General features: G+C 41.4%; 1 protein-coding gene across 1 annotated transcript; it reads left to right on the plus strand.

Moving 5' to 3' along the window:
• The first annotated feature begins 5,936 nt into the window (after positions 1-5,936).
• On the plus strand, positions 5,937-21,411 carry EYS (eyes shut homolog). Its single transcript, XM_050951632.1, has 2 exons — positions 5,937-6,303; positions 20,219-21,411. The coding sequence occupies exons 1-2, from the start codon at positions 6,069-6,071 to the stop codon at positions 21,409-21,411; spliced, it is 1,428 nt and encodes a 475-aa protein (XP_050807589.1). The 5' UTR covers positions 5,937-6,068.
• The last annotated feature ends 1,490 nt before the right edge of the window (positions 21,412-22,901 follow it).

The following is a 22,901-nucleotide window of genomic DNA, read 5'->3' on the forward strand; positions in this document are numbered from 1 at the left end:
TGGTGGTGACGTTGGCAAGGTGAGTCTCTGAGCTGCGAGCCCTGACCTCAGCATCGCCATACATGGTCTTCTATAAGGACAAGGTCCAGCTCCAGCCCCACCAGCCTTCCTTCCCAAAGTGGTGTCTACTTTCCACATGAGCCAGGACATCTTCCTTCTGGTCTTCTACCCCAAGAACCATGAGACTGGTGAAGAGAGGCACCTTCATGCTTTGGATGTAAGAAGGACCCTGGCTGTTTACATAGATCGGACAAAGCCTTACTGTAAGTTGACTCAGCTTTTCATTTCTACAGCTGATAGAATGAAGGGCCTCCTGGCATCCACACACAGGATTTCTAACTGGATCTCCTCTTGTATTTGCACCTGCTGTGAGTTGGCAGGAGTCCCTCCGCCACTGATCGTTAGAGCACACTTGACCAGAGTGCAGGCATCTTCGGTGGCCTTCCTGGCACACTTCCTGATCCAGTACAGCTGTCGAGCCATGATATGGTCCTTAGTGCACATGTTTGTGGCCCACTCTGCCAGCATTTACTGGGGGGCCAGAGGTGATGCTGGGTTCAGCAGAGCTGTGTTGCAATCTATGCATCCGTGAACTCCTACCTACGTCCAAGTGGTACTGCTTGGGAGTCACCTAAGTTGAATGGACATCAGCAAGCACTCTAAGAAGAAAAGACTTATCTTTTTCCATAACTGGTGTTCTTCGCGATGTGTTGCTCATGTCCATTCCACAACCCACCCTCTTTCTCCACTGTCAGAATTTCTGCCAACAAGGACCTAAGGGTGAGGGGAGCCAGCAGCACCCCATATACCACAGCATACAAGCGCCACTCCAGGGGGCACTGGAGCCAGTCCCCTACGGATACTGATGAGGGGAAAAACTTCTGGCACCGGTGCATGTGGCAAGCACACACACCTAAGTTGCATGGACATAAGCAATGCATCTTGAAGGACATGTTACGGAAAAAGGTAACTCTGTCTTTTTCCAGTTCACTTCTTTTGAGCATGGGGCCTAACTCATTACCAATTATTTGTCTTATTTCACACAAGATTCCACAGTGTGACCATCTTTTTTATGATTATATCACTTCCAACACTTCTCGCTTCAAAGGCTGCAAGAGTCAGGAGAAGATTCTAGTGAAAGGAGGCCTTGCTAATAGCTCTGAGGCAAAGAGCTGTCAGAGGAAGCTATTGCAATGAAACTGCACAGGCAGCATGCTGGGAATGTGCTTAAGCACCCCCTGTTTACACCTGCTGGAAATTGGGATGCAAGAATCACCTAGAGACCTCAATGACGATAGCAATGGACAGGACAGGATTTCTGAGCATGGCAGGATTGGCCAACAGGGCATAGTACAGGAACCTAACAGATAATAATGAGTACTAAAGGGAAAGAAGAATGTGCTTCAGCAATAGGAGTTGCAGCAACAACATGCTCCTGGAACTCTAATTGGTCTAGAGAGATTTAGAGTTAAATTCTCTTTATAACATTTAGAGATGTGCTGGCTTCATTAGATAGCTCAAAAAGTAGGTATCTACTGGTAACTACAGACATAGTCTGGTATAGAACAGGAGTGTTTGTTTAAATATCCATTGTGCTAATTTTAAATGCAATTAAACTGCATAATGAGATGTTTGGTGGCCTAATTAGAACAATATTGTGATAAAGCACTATTCCTGTGAAACTTGGCTTCTGAAAGGACGGACACAGAAGTCCGTTTTTCTCAGCTGTTTTGGTTTAAAATATCTCTCAAATGTGTATCCTGAGTACAAAAATCATCCTGCTACCACTAAGTCCCACCAGTCAAACATCTTATTTTCAAAGCTCAGAAAAAAAAATAGGTGAAGTGCATTGCTAAGCATACAGCAGTCAGTCAGTTCTGCATTTGACATGATGATACTTTTGCATATACCTGTCCTAAGATAAATTTAAGAACCTACATTGTCTTATTTTTTGACTTAAGAGTTTTATAATATACTGTTATTATAAAGCTGAAATGTCATTCTAAACTAGAGCTGTGCAAATAACTGATTTTTGTGTGTGTGCTGGCAGTTTGCAAATGAGTTGTCTGAAAAATGTGATCAAGCTCTAACCTGAGCATCTCTGTTCTCAAATATACTTAAAGCCATGTGATCTTAGCAATATGTGTTCATATTTCCATGTATATGTCAAATCACATAATTTTCATGCATGCAGTAGCTCATTTTACAGGATAATGTACAAGCATTTAGGTTGGTCCGAAGCACTCCAATACTTCAGCTAGTTAGTCCTATTGCATTGTGATGACATGAATGGCTTATTTTCTGAGACTGGATATTAGCTGTATTAGAAAGAATTTATTTTACAACTAATAGAAATAAATGCTTATCTTAGAAGTGTCAGCATAAGGTATGTAAAATGAGATATTATACTCCTTTTTTGCAAAATAAAAAATCATGGAACTTCGGTGTTCTTTGTGTGGTCCTTTGAAATCACTACGTTTCCATCTTTATACACTCTCTCCTCAAAGGCCCTGTATCATAGCCATTTTTATTCAATATAGTCTGTCTGTGTTCAGCTTCCAGAGCCCTTCAATGTCCTATTGTCCAAAAGAGGATACTAAATAGCAGTGAAACACTCCACCCCCTGGAGTTGAGCCGTTTGCATCCACAGTCTCCACAGTCCTTGCTGACGCCCTAGGGAGGACGGACCGAACTAAACTCAAAGTGAAACTGGGTCCCTCATGCTGACAGCCAGACACAGTTGATCTGTGTACTCTTTCCCCAATGTCTCCATTTGAAAAGCAACATATTTAAACATAGGGTTGACTCTTACAACATAGACATTCTCCATATAATTCAGGCTGTGAATATTTTTTTATAACAAAAGAATAGTTCTGAAACCCTAGGGAAAGCAAAGAACATATATTTAAAAACAAGAGTGACTGTTAAACAAAAACCAGCATGATGATTGTTTACTAAACTGATAATGGAAACTTCTAGTTATTACATATTGTAAAACCAAGGACTGGAAATTCCAGAACAGGGAGATTTTTTTTAATAGTCTTTCATTCTACCTTTTGCACTCTGTTTTCATGTATCGGGGGTAGCCGTGTTAGTCTGTATCCGCAAAAACAACAAGGAGTCCGGTGGCACCTTAAAGACTAACAGATTTATTTGGGCATAAGCTTTCATGGGTAAAAACCTCAGTTTTAGATGCATGGAGTGAAAGTTACAGATGCAGCCATTATATAATGACACATGAAGAAAAGGGAGTACCTCACAAGTGGAGAACCAGTGCTGACAGGGCCAATTCAATCAGGGTGGACGTAGTTCACTCCCAATAATAGATGAGGAGGTGTCAATTCCAGGAGAGGCAAAGCTGCTTCTGTAATGAGCTAGCCACTCCCAGTCCCTATTCAAGCCCAAATTAATGGTGTTAAATTTGCAAATGAATTTTAGTTCCTCACCCACAACCATTTCAAATTTGGGGACAACTTATACCTTCAAGTCAGTGGCACTGCTATGGGTACCTGCATGGCCCCACAGTATGCCAACATTGAGCTCAGCTCTCGTCCCCTAGTGCCCCTCCTCTACTTGCACTACATTGATGACATCATCATCATATGGACCCACGGAAAGGAGGCCCTTGAAGAATTCCACCTGGATTTCAACTATTTCCACCCCACCATCAACCTCAGCTTGGACCAGTCCACACAAGATATCCACTTCCTGGACACTATAGTGCAACTAAGTGATGGTCACACAACCACCACCCTATACCGGAAACCTACTGACCACTCCACTTACCTACAGGCCTCCAGCTTCCATCCAGGACACATCACATGATCCATTGTCTACAGCCAAGCCCTAAGATACAACCAAATTTGCTCCAATCCCTCAGATAGAGACAAACACCTACAAGATTTTTATCAAGGATTCTTAAAACTACAATACCCACCTGGGGAAGTGAGGAAACAGATTGATAGAGTGAGATGGGTACCCAGAAATCACCTACTACAGGACAAGCCCAACAAGGAAAACAACAGAACACCACTGGCCATCACGTACAGCCCCCAGCTAAAACCTCCCTAGTGCATTATCAATGATCTACAATGTATCCTGGAAAACAATCCCTCATTCTCACAGACCTTGGGAGCCAGGCCAGTCCTCGCTTACAGACAGCCCCCCAACCTGAAGCAAATACTCACCAGCAACTACATACCACACCACAGAAACACCAACCCAGGAACCAATCCCTGTAGCAAACCTCGTTGCCTACTCTGTGCCCATATCTACTCTGGCGACACCATCAGAGGACCCAGCCACATCAGCCACACCATCAAGGGCTCATTCACCTGCATGTCTACCAATGTGATATATGCCATCATGTGCCAGCAGTGCCCCTCTGCCATGTACATGAACAGTCCCTTCGTAAAAGAGTAAACGGACACAAATCGGACATCAGGAATGGTAACATACAAAAGCCAGTAGGTGAACACTTCAACCTCCCTGGACATCCTATAACAGATTTAAAAGTCACTATTCTTGAACAAAAAAACTTCAGAAACAGACTGCAAAGAAAAACAGCAGAACTAAAATTCATTTGCAAATTTAACACCATTAATTTGAGCTTGAATGGGAACTGGGAGTGGCTTTGCCTCTCCTGGAATTGATACCTCCTCATCTATTATTGGGAGTGAACTACATTCACTCTGATTGAATTGGCCTTGTCAATTATGGTTCTCCACTTGTGAGGTACTCCCTTCTCTTCATGTGTTATTATATAATGCCTGCATCTGCAGCTTTCACTCCATGCATCTGAAGAAGTGAGGGTTTTTACCCATGAAAGCTTATGCCCAAATAAATCTGTCAGTCTTTAAGGTGCCACCAGATTCCTGGTTGTTTCTGTTTTCCTGGTGTATTTTAATGGCATATATTATATTAGATCTGGTTGGCAGCTTTTATTACTGCTAATTATTAACTAATAATTGCTACTCTTGGGAGCACGTCTTCATCATTGACGTGTCATCTTTCTAGTATAGTGGCCAGAAACTTTTTATTTGTGACATAAAAATATTCCTAACTATATACTTTATCTAGATTTTTATACTAGGTCTACCACCATGGTATCTGTGCATTGGAGCATGTTCATTTGTTTAATATGTTTATATGTATTAAACCGAGATGGTCAGATTTTGATCAGTTATACCAATGTAAATCCAAAGTAACTCTGGTGTAATTGGGATCAGAACCTGACATTTATTCTGTATCATTACAAAGATGTGAATTATTTAGTTGATAAATTGAGGGCATTTCCCCAAAGTTAATAACTACAACCTATAAAAAACTAAGTATGAAGCTAAAGGCCAAGGCAAGGTATCATTGTTACTATCTGTACAGCAGGGATCCTCAAGTTATTATGCTGATTTGTCCAATGATTAACCTAATTATGTCTCAAATTTTTAATAATGGCTATCTTTTCACTGGAAGAAAAGCTGAAACAGTTTAGAGCAGCATAAACAGAACAGGGTGAAAGCGGTTGATCCAGCCATGTTTATTGTGAGCATAGGGAAGATGACTACTAAGGACAATAGCAAATCAGAATAACAGACCTGTGTACAGTCCTTAAGTCTACATCAGATCTCCTGTCGTATTGTCTGAGACTCCTCCATGCCAGTATAATGTAGAATAATTTGAGCTACAGAGTGGTTCAGTGTAATTATCCAAAAGTACTTCTTAATTGTCAGAAAAATTCCTATATTAAAATTTGCTTCTGCATATGGAAGAAGGCATTATTTGTTTATATTCCTGGAAAAAACAGTTTAATACTTAACTTTTAAAAGATTTTTAAAATTATACCTAAATTTCACTGAAGTCTACAGAGTTCCCATTATGTATTAATATCACCACGAAGGCCATGGACTTGGACATCTTAATGAAAATAATGTACCAAAACATAAAATGGCATGGGATCTTCTTGCTATTGATTTCAAATCTCTGCTAAGGTTATGTTTAGTCTTGTGGAAGGAGACTAAGTGAAAATATTGCACTTATGAACAATGTAAAGGCTAGAGAGAATCAGTTCTACCATGACAGATTCCCCTCCACTAAATAAAACCCAACCTTTTTATAAAAGATATTTTTCCTTCTTGTATTTTCCAGCCTTATCCATAAGCGATGCATCTTTCAGAAGTAATGAATCATCGTGGATGTCATTTGCTTCCTTTCATATTCGACACAAGACTCACATCCAACTACAATTTCAGCCTCTTTCTGCAGATGGTATCCTTTTTTATACTGCCCAGCACCTTAGCCCTCGATCAGGTAAAGACATTCAGGGCTCTGTCCACAAGCACTAGGTCTGTATCATACAGGAGGGTGCTTTCTTTAAAAAGAAACAAAAAACATAAATGTAAACAGTACAAATGTTCAGTCTTCATATTAGTGTTCAATGTCCATCTGAGTGCCAGTGGCTTTTGAACTTTTCAACAAGGCTATTAAAAAGTGGCATAATGTAACAAGTTTTGGGTGGATCCAAAGCAAGCATGTACTTTTTTTTGTCTTAATGGAGATGGACCAACAAATATACATTGAAGGATTCAAATATAGACATTGGAGCCAGCCCTCAGCTGCTGTACTCTTGCATAGCTCCATAGGCAAAAATGAAGTTATGCCAATTTACATCAACTGAAGATTTGGCCCTGTGACAAAGTTCCTCCTCTATCTTGGTGGGTCCTGCGCTTATTGGCAGATTTGCTCACCTCAGTGATCTTCCCCACAGTCTGGATCTACTCCTCCTGTGTCTGATCAGGAGTTGAGAGGTTTGGGGGGAACCCGGGCCCGCCCTCTACTCCGGGTTCCAGCCCAGGGCCCTGTGGATTGCAGCTATCTATAATACCTCCTGTAACAGCTGCATGACAGCTAACCCAGCCTGGGCTACTTCTCCATGGCCTCCTCCAAACACCTTCTTTATTCTCACCACAGGATCTTCCTCCTGGTGTCTGATAACGCTTGTACTCCTTAGTCCTCCAGCAGTACACCCTCTCACTCTCAGCTCCTTGTGCCTCTTGCTCCCAGGTCCTCACACACACTTCTTCTCCTCTGGCTCCCCCTCACCTGACTGGAGTGAGCTCCTTTTTAAACTCAGGTGCCCTGATTAGCCTGCCTTGATTGGCTGCAGGTGTTCTAATCAGCCTGTCTGCCTTAATTGGTTCTAACAGGTTCCTGATTACTCTAGTGCAGCCCCTGTTCTGGTCACTCAGGGAACAGAAAACTACTCATCCAGTGACCAGTATATTTGCCCTCTACCAGACTCCTGTACCCTACTGGTCTGGGTCTGTCACATCCCATATTTTTAAGACACCAAAAATAAGGAAATGCAGAAGTTAGCTGAACTGAAGCTCAGAGAAAGTAAATGGAATACAGAGAGCTCGTGAAGTTCATGGAGAGTTTACGTATTTATTATACCTAAAGATGGATCAATGCTGACAAGTTTGCTGTTGCTAGAAAAATATTTACCTCAGTAAAACATCTGAGTCCTGTACTTGCTAGACAGGCAGAATGATACAATTAGAGGTAGACAAGTACAACTGTCTTACTATATATAAAATATTTTAAAACCTTGGTAAGTTACAATCACGTTATTAAAACAGTATGGCATAAAATCTTATTTGCCAAGCCATGTATATAAATTTTCAAATCTAGTCTTTTAACTGTATATGGAAAATTACTTTATTTATATATCTTAACTTTATAGTACCTTCCTCTAGTGTCTTTCAAGATTTTAGACAGAAACATTTCATATCATTGCATAAGCTATTATTAACATTAAAACACTGGTGAAAAACTTCCCAACTGGATGTCAAACACTAAGTTATGCAGAAATAGGGATTTATGTACTGGAAAATAAATAAACAGTTTGTCATATTTTTAGATTCCTTTGTTCAAAGCCTAAAGGATTTTAGAATTTTCAATAAACATGCCCAGCCACATGCACAAATATTACCACCTTCTCATCCCCTATACAGATGTCTGAATGGGCTACTGCCAGGTGAGATTGATATGGGCATCAGACAATAACAGCACCACCTGTTCAAATTATAACCCCAATATAGAACTGCATTTTCAAAGAAAATAGATGATACAATGTGTAATACAAATATATTTTTTGCTAAGAATCCTATTTTCTACTAGGCATCTTTTGTAGGTTTATAATTAAAAAAAACAAACAGTCTGGGATTCTACATGAATAATTTCCTCCCATTCAAACTAAACAATTCCACGTGTCAAAAGATATCTCAGAAAAATAGAGAAAAAGAAAAAAACCCCACAATTTATCTAGCTCAAAAGAAATAAAAAAAGTCAAAGGCCGTGATAGTAGCTAATACGGACAGAAAGTAGCCACCCCTTTGGAGGGATAAAAGAGTCCACTAAGAGATTCTACAGCCTTTTTAAGTTAGGCTGCAACTGGTTAGCATGAATATGCTCTATTTCCATTGCTATTAGTGAGAATATTTAGTCTGTTCAGGAGAGAACATTTCTTAAAACCATCATCCTGAGCCATACAAATTTCATTTCAAATGTTTTTCCCAAAAAATACTTCCCCTTCCCCTTAAAAAAAGTTGCTGTCTATGGAGTAATTTAATTGCTTTACAGCTTTCATACTCCTCATTCTCATTGCTCTGAAGTTTTGAAGGGTTTCGAAAAAGCTAATCTTCCAAGCTCTTTACATATGCCTTCAGATAATCCCGTCAACTCCAGACAGAATTAGACTAATGAAAGACTCAGAAGTATTCTTAGCAGCCAACAGATGTGAAAGGGCTTTCTTCTGCAGATTAGTTTACAAAGCACTTTATATAATGCCTGTTCTTTTTACCTAGTTATGTAAGATTTAATAAATGAATTGGTTGCACAAAGCACAAGGAATTTTAGAAAATTCCTTGTCTAATGGGGAAAAATTGAAAAGCTTCTCTTTTCTATTCTCCTCTCTCACTACAATGGACTGTTCTTGAAAAGAAATCACCTCTGACTTCATAACTAATTTAGAGGTGCTAGTGACACATAGGCTGTCTTCACTGGCACAGTTATACAGGGGTTGTTACTAGTCTGCTTCTGAGCTTCAGACTGGGCTGGAGACACAGGTTTTTGTTGTCATACTGAGCTCCTAGAGGCATTGCTGCCACCTGTGATGTTGCTGCTACAGTCTTAGGGTTTTCTTATGACATGTATGCTGTCCTTCCTTTGGGACTTCTACAACAAGGATGGATGAAAGAAATGTTGCTATCTGCTGTTATCCCTATAGTCCTTTTTTGAAGCACTGGGTGGAGATGGAAGGGAATACTTCAGTTTGGATGTGTTGTCTATTTATTTTTCTCTAAAGACAGAACTCATGAATTTAGAAGTGCTCAGGATTTGTTTGGTGTGGGTGTCTTCAGGCCAGGGGTATGTGGCCAAATTAGGGTGACTAGACAACAAGTGTGAAAAATTGGGATGCGGGGTAATAGGATCCCATATTTTAAAAAGCCCCAAATGTCAGGACTGTCCCTATAAAATTGGGACATCTGGTCACCCTAGGCCAAATGTGGCACCTGGCTGTTCAGATGGTTGCCATGGCCCTATCTGAGTAGCTCGTCTTGTCCATTGAGGTCTCTGCAACAATCATCTTTGCCAGGGATATTTTCCTAAGGATGGACCTGTAATCAAGATGGGCTCTGTTGTCTAGGTCCTTTATGTTAGCCAGCCAGGACATCATGGTTCTGGCAAAGGAGGTACTGTCCCAGACAACTGAAAATTGCTGAAGACGACTTAAAATCCCTCCTGAGTCTTCCACCTTCCTGTCTGTTGTGTCCTTGTAAAGGGGGAAAAAATCCCTTCCTGAAGCAAATATATCTTTTGCTAGTGATGCCATCACAGAATCTACCTTTGGTATCTCTGTAATTTTAGGGTGGTGTATTTATTTATTTATTTATTTTGGTGCTTGCATCTTTTAAAATTTGATTGGATGGCTACTTATAAGGCATTTCCTTTAATCTCTGATTCAAAGGAAGAGTGAAGGAGTATTGCTGGTTTAGGCTGAGATTTAGCTGATGAGATTTTGCCCTTTGCCTTCTCATCTAAAACCTCATTGTCAGGCTGGATCTAAACAGTGGATGCTATTTTCCTGCACCCAGAAACAAATTTTGAGGGGAGCTGGGTGGAAATGGGGTGGGGTAGGGAGAATTCTTTCCTGTTTTTTTCCCGTTTGCCATATTCTGAGCCCAAATCAGAAAGCTGTCCTCCCTCACTAAAGAAGGTAAAAAATGAGCACATGGACAAGTATTGCTCAGCCTTTTAATATTTTCTTTCCCTTTGTGTGTTTCCAAGATTTGTGGGCTCTTTTTCACAAAGTTCAAATATAGCTGTGGCCAGAGCAGGGTCTCTTTTGGCCTTTATACCAAAAACCTTAATCTCTTTGGCTCTCTCTTTCTCTGCAACCTCCTCTGGATCTAATGTCTACATTTTGTGTGGGTGTCTTTTCATAAGAATCCCTAACTCATCTTGGGAAGAAGGGGCGTTTAGGAGCCCTGTTTCTTTCCTGAGGGTGCTAAAAAACTATGTAAGTGTGGTGGGAAGCAAAGGGGATTTACGAGGCTTTTTCTTGCAGATGTGGGTTGCTGCAGAATTCGCCCCCTAGGGATTTGGTTGAAGAGCATCCCCCCAGACCCTCTCCATGAGGTTATCAGCTCACACCTTTCTGCAGTGGAGGTGTGGTGACTACATGAGAGAAGGGATGCCCTCAGATGCTGGTCTGACCTTGAACCCCAGGCCTCAAGCCAGCGGATAAATGACCCTTTTCTGAGCCTGCAAAAGCTGCCTCATATGTAGAGCACTACTGTGATTTAGTCTAGCATTTGCAGGTCTGCTGTGCTATACCTGAGAGGGAACAGAAGAGTCCCCCACGGGAGGCATTGCAGCAGCAGATCCAGGTCATTGAAACCAACATGCTGCCAACTTACGGGAAAAGGAGGGTAGAGCTTGAAGTACTTGCTGCTGCCTGAAAGGCTTTTAAAAAATCAAAGTTGGCCAGAAAGCAGTTGGAATCAAAGCAAACTGCCACTGACTGGTGCTGCAAAGCCAGATTTTCTGGCAGGCTCCATGAGAGGGCATGGTCAAGTATTGACTCCAAGCTGCAATGGTGAACTGCTTCCAGAAATAGCAGAGAGAAGGGGACAGCTCAGATGCAGAACTGCAAGAGATGGTGGGCTGCAGCCAGAGATGGTGGAAGCTCAGTTTTAATGGAGGAACTAAGGAATAGCAGGGTGGGTGGTCTGCAGAGGCTGTTACTGGGACCAAGTTGGAGGAGAGTAGGAAGTGCCAGCTCCAAACTGGAAGGTGGGGGCCTGGCTGTTTGTTTCTCTCTCACCAGCTGCAAGGGTAGTTGGTCCCCCTCTTACTCCAATCACCCTAGTTCCTGCTTCCTCTGTAGACCAAATCCCAGCCCTGTGACAGCCACTTCAGCCCCTCTGGATAACGCTCTTGCTTCTGTCTCTACATACAGTTTATAGGTAACATTGGGTCCCACTATGTATAGTGGAACAACTAAGAGGGCAAGAATATAGATCAACCTACACAATATTTCCAATGTAGGCATGCTAGCTCCCATTGCCCCTCCCCATTCCACCATGCCTGGCAGTAGATATTTAATACAGCGTGAGGAGCTGAACTGTCATGCTAGGGGAAGATTGCAAAGCTGATAGGAAGATATCATCCTTCCTTACTGCACCATTGGTCCAGCCTTCTCGCCCCTGCACAAATCCCTCTGAGAGAACAGCTCCATGTGGCAGGGGGCTATTCACAATCAAGCTGTGGGATATTCTTACTTTACTTTAAGGATTTTTAGAAACTGAGCATTAACTCTGTGTGCTTTTGTATACACACAGAACACACTATATGCTTGTCTAGGGTGCACTGAAACCATAGATAGTCCTTCCATAAGTGCCCACTGCCCACCCTGATTGATTTATATTTTCACAACAGTCTACTCTAAAATTTAACTTTGTTCTAGGTGGGCTCTTCATTCAATAGTTAAAAATACCAGTTTACAGTTTGTCTCTTGTAGGCCACTGGTTTGAATCCAGTCTAAGGCAGGAGGGATAAATGTCATTGCCTCATGATAACATGAAATAAAGTTTTGTTATCCTAATCTGATTTTCTCTGTATGTATGTTACAATAACCAGAGTAGTAGTCAGCAGAGGGCAAAGATTGAGTAGGCATGTGGAGATAGTCCTACCTTTGCAGCCTTAGGGTATGTACGCTTTGAGTTGGGCGATGTGATTCCCACCTTACATAGTCATACTTGTGCTAGCTCTCAAGTTAACAAGCTAAAAACAGAATGCAGCTGTGGAAGTGGAATGAAGCTCTGGATGAGAAACAAGCTAGCCACCTCAACTACACGGCCATTGAGACCGTAGTAACATCCTGGGAACAGCTAGCCTGGCCCCCTGCTCGTGCAAGTATGTCTCTTTGCGCTGGGAATCACACCCCAGCTTGCAGTGCAGACACTCTTAGAAGTAATCCTAGCAGGCTTAAGACCCATGAACTAGGGTAGCTCTTGGAATGCACTCTTTGCTTCACTTTCTTTCAGTCCTCACACCATTCCCCAAATACTTGAACCCCAGTAAAGGAACAAATGGCCAAATGAAAGCTAGTGGCAGGTCAAATACAATTTTTATATTCACCTAAATATGCGACCTGCAAACTTTCTGAATAGGCTTACCTCTAGCTCAGTGTAGTTCAATGTGACAATCCCAGCTACCACCCACACCATTATTATATTATTGTTTAAAGTAAAAAAAAAATTAATTTGTCAGTCACAGCTGAATTTTTGCTAGAGCTTATGCAGTTTTAAAAGATTTAGGAAAGCTAATTTTCAAGATTATGTTATTGTAGCAGCAGTTAGGTGTTCACACTGTATAACAAATAAATCAACTTCTACCTGTACTTTTCATAATACAATTAAAAATTTTGAAGGCCAGTAAATACAGGCCAGAAAATCTCCAGTACTTAAGCACTTTTCCCGCACATCAATAGATATGGTAATGTGTATTCTTTAGTTACTACAGGGTACCATGAGTATTACAAATAGTTATCTAACAGTAGACACTAAATTATCTAAGTTTAAGTATCACTACTGTACTTGTCAGCCTGAAATATGATGTACCCAAGTCTTGCCCAAATTGTAATCAAAATATATTTACGGTGTTCAATCCCTTATGCGTGTGGTGACATTTACAAATCCCACATAAAGCCAAAGCAATCAGGCTTTATACAGCTGTACTACAGAAAGCTGAAGGCACAATTTGCTCATCAATCTGGGATCTTAAGGCTTCAGGGCAAGCTCTTCATGTCCCTTTACAGCTGCTGCACTGGTCACAGTTCTGCTATTCTCTCCATTTTAATTTCCAGGATATTGGATGCATCCACAGAAGTGCTGAGCCAGTAGCCTTTCTCCATTTCCCCCTTAATATTTCCCTCTGTGCTATCATGTTCTGAGCTGGTGAAGAACCCACCTGTCTCCCATATGTTGGGTGCTGAGATCAGTCTTGTGGGCAATTACTATGATGGCCACAGCAAAAAGTGTATTAAAGAAACTGCTTTAATTTACAATCAGGATTTATTTTTAGAAATGTGATCATTCCCACTCCCTTAAGTTGCTTCCTGAGACATCAATCCTCTCCTCTATACACTCACAAAATTATTTTTGTTAATTTGAATTACATATATTCAGCGGGAGAACATTATCTTAAGCCGTTCAATGCTCCATCACTTATACTACAGCAATGATAACCATGTTACACGCTAATCAATAATAACTTTGCAGTGCAACAAATTATTTTAAGCCTAAATACCACTCCTCACCACCTTCACTCCTTGGGTATACAAGGCCCAAAAGGCAATCGAATCAGTGCAGACAGTGTGGGGAAAGAGATGGGTCCCCCAACTTCCTTGAACTGTGCTCCATAAGGATCTAATATTATGGATGGTGGCTCTTGGGTGAGGTTGTGGCCTGTTTCTGCATAACACCATAGATCTAGCTGTTGAACACCAGTGTGAAAAGGGGTGTAGTTACCATAGTTGCAGAGGTGCTGCTGTAGTCACAGAGGAGAGGTTGCACAGCCATTTGGAGACGGGCTTCTGTGTCTTCTCTCTGACAAGACTGTAAAGTCTGAAAACAGGTTCAGTGCAGGGCTGGAGGATTTTACCCTAAATAAATCCCGAGCAGCCACTTGAATAAAGCAGAATCAAAAAGTCTGCTGCAAGATACAAGCATATGTATTTATTTTATAAAATTACTACTTTTGTGCCAAGCAACTAAAATTAAATGTCCTCACATTTTTTAACTCTTTTGAGAGGAAGGGACTCTTCTCAAATAGAAGTATTAAAAATAATAGATTATTAGCAGAAATTTTCCTTCTGCAGCAGTGTCTCCCACAAGTCTCAGGTTTCAGAGTGATAGCTGTGTTAGTCTGTATCAGCAAAAAGAACAGAAGTACTTGTGGCACCTTAGAAACTAACAAATGTATTTGGGTATAAGCTTTCGTGGGCTAAAACCCACTTCATCAGATGCACGCAGTGGAAAATATAGTAGGAAGATCTATATATACACAGAAAACATGAAAAAATGGGTGTTGCCATACCAACTCTAACAAGGCTAATCAATTAATTAAGGTTCCTGAATAGATAAGGCTGTCACAGCTCTGGCATTCACATGTGACAGTTAAGAAACAAGTCAATGGATAAATAAAAGTCTGACACAAAAGTCAGAGGCTCAAAATGATGGCTTGTCAGAGCCCTAAAAACTAGCAGTAGGTTCCATTTTGGAAAGAGTTGCCTGACTGCCAGTCTGGTTAATCAGACGGCCCCAAGGAATGCTACCTGTGGATTGTCTTCCAAGGAGCCTTAGGATCCTATGAATAGCACACTACTAAGAGCAGACAACTGATGCGCAATGGTACTGGGCTGAAGGCCTCTGTCTGTGCCTTTTTGGAGAAAGTGCAGAATGGTTGTGAAGGCTGGGACTGTAACAATGTTTAAAAGGGAACTGGATAAATTCATGGTGGCTAAGTCCATAAATGGCTATTAGCCAGGAAGGGTACAGAATGGTGTCCCTAGCCTCTATTCATCAGAGGATGGAGATGGATGGCAGGAGAGGGATCACTTGATCATTGCCTGTTAGCTTCACTCCCTCTGGGGCACCTGGCATTGGCCACTGTTGGTAGACAGATACTGTGCTAGATGGACCTTTGGTCTGACCTGGTACGGCCGTTCTTATGTTGGCATTCCTGAATTTGCATTGTGCTGTTGGTACCACTTGTTGAATCTGGATCACACATAGTAGTACCCTTTTAGTGTTGATACTCTCCTAGATTAAAATAATCTCTTAATGACTATGAAGGACAGACTGAGACCTTTTAGTGCCTCCTTCTCAATAGTCAGGCTGTTAGTTAAAATTGTTTGGGGTCTGGATGAAGAAGAGGACTTTGTGAGAGGCTGTCTGGTCTCCATGGATGGTGGAGTGGCGGCTCCGGTGCTAGATCTATCAAGTTTGAGAATCAAGGTCTCCTTGGCAAATGGGAAGTTATCAGTATTACTGTTGCCTGTTCTTTTTTCTGGACCACCTTTCCCAAGTAACAAAGAGTGGAATCATGTAAAGTAGGCCCTGAGGCCAACTGGGTGATAAGGTATCTGTTCCCATGGATCTGTGCTATGCCTCCCTTGTGAAGTATTTTGGCCTCTTCGCATTTATATGATTTGCGAACAGATTGGTTGAAGGGAGACTAAAAGATGAAACTGAAAGTCTCCACAGTTGGGCACCACATGGAGTTGTTGACCCTGCACCAGCTGAGCCTGTCTTTTCATTCAGATTCCATATGATGTGGCTTGCTCTGGGAAAGAGGAGGAACTGTTCTGCCCACTTTATTATCTCCGTTGCTTCCACACACAATGCCGGACTCCTTATTGTCCCTTGGTTGTTTAAATTTGTGACCACTGTCATATTGGCATATTGAACCAGGACATGGTTTCCCCTTGGATGGGCTGGCACTTTTGTAGAGCTGGCTTGACTGCTCTCAGCAGCTTAGGCTGAGAGCCTTTTCATCCTCACTCCAGAGGTCCTGAGCTGTTTGGGTCTCCAAGCAAGTTCTCCAGCCCTCCAAGCTGGTGTCAGCTGCAAGGACTAAAGGATCTGGAAGGCAGATGAGCATGACTTTGCAGTTATATTCATGGGCTGACTGCCCTTGTAAGGAGTTCTGTGTCAGAACCAGTACTGGATCTTTCATGTGTTCCAAGAAGTGGTCCCACACCTTTAGTGTGAATGCTTGAAGATTTGTGATGTGTCACTGTGTCCATGGAGTAATCTCTAATCATGATATCAGCAGTACCAGAAGTTGAAGGCAGCTCAGGAGCAAGAAAATAAATTCCTGAATGGAACCAGAGAACTTTTCTTCCCGCTAATGAAGAAACCATGAATCTGAAGGAGATTCAATGTTCAAGACATGGCCCTATGCAGTGCTGACTGTGATGGAGCTCCGATCGGGATGTTGTGCAGGAAGGACTGAAGGTGAGCTCCCTGCTACTCAAGTCTGGCTATTATCACCACCAGCATTTTAGTAAATACCCTGGGGGGCCAGAGGCAGGCCAAATGGGAATGTTAGGTTACTAATAAGGTTTCCTGCTGTACGTGAACCTCAGAAGTCTGTGGCGGCACAGTCTGATAGGGATAAGGAGATATGCATCTGCTAAATCTACTGAAGTACCCCCATGACAGAGAAGACATCTCAGATGCCAGGGTCTCCTTCCAAAACTTCATTTTCTTCATCCACTTGAGCCTTCTGAGATTGCAAATGGCTCTAATATCCCCCCATGAACTTCTGTAAAATGAAAAAGATGGAAGGGAACCCAGAGAACTTTCATCTGAAGGAACACTATCATTCCCATATCCAGATAACAGCCAGGGATGCTTGGAAAGTGGCTGAGGCGGCTTTGGAGCCCTTTCTTGAGAGTGGCCTGCATCTTTCTACCCACAGGGTATCCTTCTGAGGGAATAACCATAACCATAACCCTGGTGAGGGATGCCGCAGCAGCATCCATCTTCGGTAGCTCAGCAATAGAGCCCTTTGGTTCTTGCATGTCACAAAGCCTGAGGACACTCTTGTTAATGTGCTTTCCCTTGTCAGACTTGTTCCATTCATCCCTAATCACTTCATCAAATGAGGAATAAAGGGGTAACTACAGCCTGATGAGAGGATTTTGAGGGGAGAAATTTACTCTGAGACTCATTCTCAGGAACTTTCTCAAGTTTCAGAGCCAGACAACTCACCCTCCTCAGTGGATGAGGGAAGAGAACTCAGCTCCTGGAGTTTTTCTGCTTTTTCTTTCAATATTTAGCCTTTTTTTATTTAACTCTTTTTGCAGGCTTTGGGAGCATAGCTTTCATGAAGTTTTATACGACTTATCTTCTTTAAGGCCTGTAGTCCTCTTGAGAGGTCTGTCTCTGAATCCTTCCACACTGGGTCCCATTCCCCCTGGGAGGAGAGAACTCAATAATCAGCGCCCTCCTAGTCACCTTGGGAAGGAGGGAGGTTGATTAGAAGCCCCGTTTCTTTACCCAGTGTGTTCAGGACCCACTTTAAAACTGGGGGAAGGAGGGCTCAGTTTTGAAGGGATCCCCTGGGACTTATCCATCAACTCAAATGCTCAGGGTCCTCCTTGCTTCTGGAGCCTTACTCAGCTCTGCACTGGCGTGCCTGATCCATTTTTCCCCTGCTGGTGTGGCAGCTGCTTCAGTAGGTCAAGTACCACACCCTCCTGTCCGACTTGTAGTTCTGGGATTTAAGAGTTATGGACAGATGGCTGGATACAACTCACCATCTGCTGAGCCTAGGAAAGCTGCCTTATATATAGAAAACCACTTGGTGCTTTTCTGATCACTCCGCTAGGCCTTTAAGGGGCAGAGGAGCTGGCAGGGAGATACTGCAGTGGAGGCTCTACTGATCAGTTAACCCCTGAGGAGTTAACTGATCAGTAGAGGAGGAAGAATACTCGTCCCCACTGCCCAAAACACTAGACAGAAAAACAGAAAGGAGTAAAGGTGGTGGCAAAATAAACCACCACTGTTTGCTGCAGTGGAGGCAGATAATCTGGCAGCAAGCCAGAGCAGAAGGGGCATGGCCAAACTATACGGCGCAAAACATGGATCCATCTCCCTGAACTGCAGAGAGCAGCCCAGACAGCCAGAATTGTCATGCATGCTGAGCTGCAATATATTATGCCAGACTTACTGTGGAAACAGCAGATGTAAAATGGATGCACATCCTGGTTTTGTACTTTTGTTTCCTATATTATTGTGCAATTTTCATGCAAGGCTTTTCAAAATGTGTATTCCACTTACTTCAACCTAAAGATTAGAGGGTATTTGCATAGTACAAGTTATGCAAGGTAACAGGTCCAGTAAATAAAAAATATCGAACTATAAAGCCATACTCTCACATTTGATTTAAAATGACGTGTGTTTATGGGAAAGATTTAGTGAGACCGGTATCAATCAACATACAATGAACCATTAGATTTAAACAGATCATTCTATTCTTGCACATGGTAAGTAAAGTAATTCACCTCTCTTTCAAACTGCACTTGTATGACATGTCCTGCACACTCCCAGCTATATGAACTGTTCCATGACTGAGATGGTGAAACTCTGCCTCATTTGCTGAAGACTTATAAAACCAAATTCAGCCCCATTGTAACTCTATTAAAGTCAATACAGTAGTTCTGGGATGCATGTGATCTACTCAAAATAAACAAAGAGTCAGACTGAGTTTCCCTGAGAAATTTGTCATTCATTAATTTAATCCTAATGAACTCACCACTGGCAGGTGATTTCACTTTTAAGCACGATGAATCACAATAAAAAAATACCATATTTAGTTTTCTTACATTTTAATGTCAGTTTTACTGATAAGATTACGGAGGGGGAAAGCGCCTGTTTGATAGCACTGTCATTTATATCTATTACAGACAAGAAAAACTACATTAAAAGAAAATTCAGTTGCAAAGTCAAGCACTCAAATGTTAGGAAATGCAAGTGTTAAGGTTACCTTTCCAGCCTTAATTTGCCCCCCATTGTGTGCATAGACTCATAGACTCTAGGACTGGAAGGGACCTCGAGAGGTCATCGAGTTCAGTCCCCTGCCCTCATGGCATGCATGATAGTCCTTAATTTCATGACCACATACTATTTTCCTGCCTCATCCCACAAACAGAATAAGCAGTGCTGCTGTTTCTTCTCTTGTCCCTCACCTCAGTTCCTGCCCATGTTCTCCCCTTCCTACTTCTATTCCCCCGTCCCCATCTCCAGCTCCTTACCTTAGCAACTATGCCCCACTCCTGTCTTCTGCCTCTGTCCTCCCAGTCCTGGCTCCAGCTGCTAACACAACTGCTGTTTTCCATGTCTTCACCCTACTCTACACCTGTTCTTCACCCCTCTGCTTTCAACTCAGGCTGTTTCTTTTCCTCCTCCTCCATGCTGCCTGGATGTAGCAGAAACATGGGGGAGCATGTCTCCCTCCTCAGTTCCTATGCCTGGTGCCACAGCATCCCAGGGAGAAGCAACTGTAAGGGACTTGAACCCCTTGGATGAGGCATGTTCAGGTGTGCCGGGGATAGTACATGCACAACCTGGTTGCAGACAGGAAGGGCTAAGGCAAGTTCAGTCAGTGAAGACAGAATCTTCAGGGAATTTAGCTACTAAATTCTAGCAAGCCTCTGCTGAACACTTTTAAATTCAAATTTTTCTGGGACTTCTAACTTGGACAGTTTTTCAGGGACTGCACAACATGTATTGTGGATAAGAGGGCAATCTTTTTCCAAACCCCCTTCCGCCTTGCCAAATTTCAAATTCCTGCTCCAGAGTGTGGCAACAGAGCTTCTCAAGCAGTTGTAAGACTTTAACACAGGAAAAAAATACATTTTCCCTAATCTCATTCTCAGAAATAGCTGAAATACATGTATTTTTTTTAAAATGCTGACTAAGGCACACACCCAACATGGAAAACTTCAGCTTGAATAGTTTGAGTCTGGTAAAGTTACAAGCAACTGAAAAGAGGATATTAAAATGAAGTGTAAGGCACTAACTATATGAGTTGCTACCTAAACCATCTCAAAGTAAAATCTATCTGACATCAAGTTAATTTATTCCCACAGGTGACTTTCTATGTATATCCTTAGTAAATGGATTTGTACAACTACGCTACAGCCTTGGCGACAAGATAGTCATCTTACAGTCTCTTCAAAACGTATGTACAAATGGAAGTACATGGCATTTCCTTAAAGCAGGAAGAATAGGTAATGAAGGTTACCTGGAACTGGATGGCATCAACATTACCCGGAAAGCCAGTGCTGGAATGACTGCCCTCGACATAAACACAGATTTCTATGTCGGAGGAGTGTCATCCTTAAATCTTGTCAATTCAATGGCAATAGAGAATGAACCTATAGGTTTCAGTGGGTGTATACGAGAAATTATTATAAACCACAGAGAACTAAAACTCACCGAGGCAGACCCTAAAGATGGTTCCAATGTAGGTGACTGTGATGGAACTGTCTGCGGGTACACAGTGTGCAAAAATAATGGTAAATGTCAAGTTCAAAACTCAGGCTTTTCTTGCTTTTGTCCTCAACCCTGGACAGGGAACACGTGTGAACAATCTGTTTACTGTTCACATAATGGTTGTCTGCACCAGGCTCTGTGTATTCCTGATCCCATTTTATTTTCATACAGTTGTGCATGTACACTAGGATGGTCGGGTAGATACTGTGACAATGAAATCTCATTTTCTACTGCAAAATTTGCAGGTAATTCATACATCAAATACATGGATCCTCATTATGGACAGAGAGACCTCAGATTTACTAGTGTATCTCTAAATTTTACTACCAGTCAGAGTGAAGGCTTAATTTTATGGATGGGAAAAGCTGAAAATGAAGACAATGATTTCCTTGCAGTTGGTCTTACTAATGGGACCTTAAAAGTTGTGGTTAATCTTGGAGAGAAAATCTCTGTCCCTTTAATTCACAGTAAACATTCCCTTTGTTGCAAGAGATGGCATTTTGTCACCATAGCTCAAAAGCAGACTTCTGTTAAAGTGTACCTTGATGAATATCTGGTTCTCTTTGAAGATATTGATCCACAAAGAAAATACATTGCTCTAAACTATGGAGGCATTTGCTATTTTGGTGGATTTGAACTTGGCAGAAAAGTAAACACAGTCACTTCAGGGCTTTTTAGTCAGCAGCTAGTTGGTAAAATTAAAGATGTTGTACTCTTTCAAGATTCTAAAACAATCCAATTAATTAAGGCAGAAGGCTACAATGTTTATGATGGAGATAGGGATTAACTGAAAAAATTAGGGTTAAAAAAACCCCCAAATGAACAGATGAGTAGGTTTATACTCCACTCTATTGGCTAGTAATATTAGAATGAGACTCCTTTTTAGTAACATGCTTAGTAGTATTATGCACACACTGTAACTACTTGCTTGCTACTACAAACTACCAAACTTTTTATATAGTTGGATGAATACCACAGATGAAAAATGGTCAAATTTACTTATGATACTAATCTCATTTCTAGATACTGTTTTGAAAACAGGAAACTTTGATTTTATAGATTTATTTTGCCTGAAACAGTTTTGTACTCTGAAAGTGATAATTTACAAGAATAAATGCCCTGAGAAATGCTTAAATTAATGGCCTCTTTTCCAGCTTCTTTAGCCTAGCATTCTCAAGTACACTGTATTAGTAAAGAAATAGAAAGGCAGACATCAGAAACCAGTTCTCAGGGAGGGTGATGGAGTACAGGTTGCCTAGTTTTACCTGGAATTCCTGGAAATCAACTGGCAATAGTATATAGAAAATTAACTACATTTGCCTGAGTTTTATTTACACACACAAATCTGTCTACTACTATCATCCAGAATCCAGTACTTTTCTCATTTATTTTAATACCAAAAAGTTTATCCAAGTCTTAGTTTCTCTTACAAATTGCTTGTAAAGCATGAAAAAGTCAGCATTTGTGGAATAACCTCATGCACATACAGTGTTTCATAGGAAAACACTGGAGTTTTCCTTCAGTGTAGATTGAGATTTTCCAAGATGTCTAGGGGATATAGCCACAGATCTCCCACTGAAGTTCAATCCTTGAGTCAGCTTAAAACCTCAACCACAGATAAAACCCTTTTATGGAAAGTAAACAAGTTTAATTTATTTTGCAAATGCCTAGTTATCATTACTTTAATGATCAGTACTTTAACAAACAAGAAATAAAACAAAGATACTTGTGGTATATTTAATGTGCTTAGTTATAATATGGCCTCCAATGCTATTTAAATTTTTCATTTCAATCAACTGCTATTAATTTACTGTATAAATAAAATGTTTACATCAAAACAAAAGTGGTGGATTTCTACCTTCTTCCCTGTTATTACAGCTCAAGCTCAAGCTCTCTTCTCATATTAGGAATTAACTATATATACACACATACATATATACACAGTGTACTCAACTGCAGAGAAGAGAAATTACATGGATTTATTTCAAGATACAAAACCGGCTACTCAGCAAGAATCAAGTAAGTAAAAGGCTGGATGCCTTCTAAGGAGATAATATAAATAATTTAAATCTATCTGAAGTACCCAGTGAAACATCAAAATTCCAGGCCCATTTCAGGATACATATAAAGCAGCAATCTCTCCCCTAGTTCATCAAACTATTTCTTAAATATTAAGGGACAACAGTCAATACTGTGGGACAGACACTTGCTTGGTCCATATCTTTATGCTGTTCAGACAATGCAAAGGAAGCGGAAACTGCTCACAAGTCCTTTGCT

This window comes from Gopherus flavomarginatus, chromosome 4 (genome assembly GCF_025201925.1).
Source record: "Gopherus flavomarginatus isolate rGopFla2 chromosome 4, rGopFla2.mat.asm, whole genome shotgun sequence".
NCBI lineage: Eukaryota > Metazoa > Chordata > Testudines > Testudinidae > Gopherus > Gopherus flavomarginatus.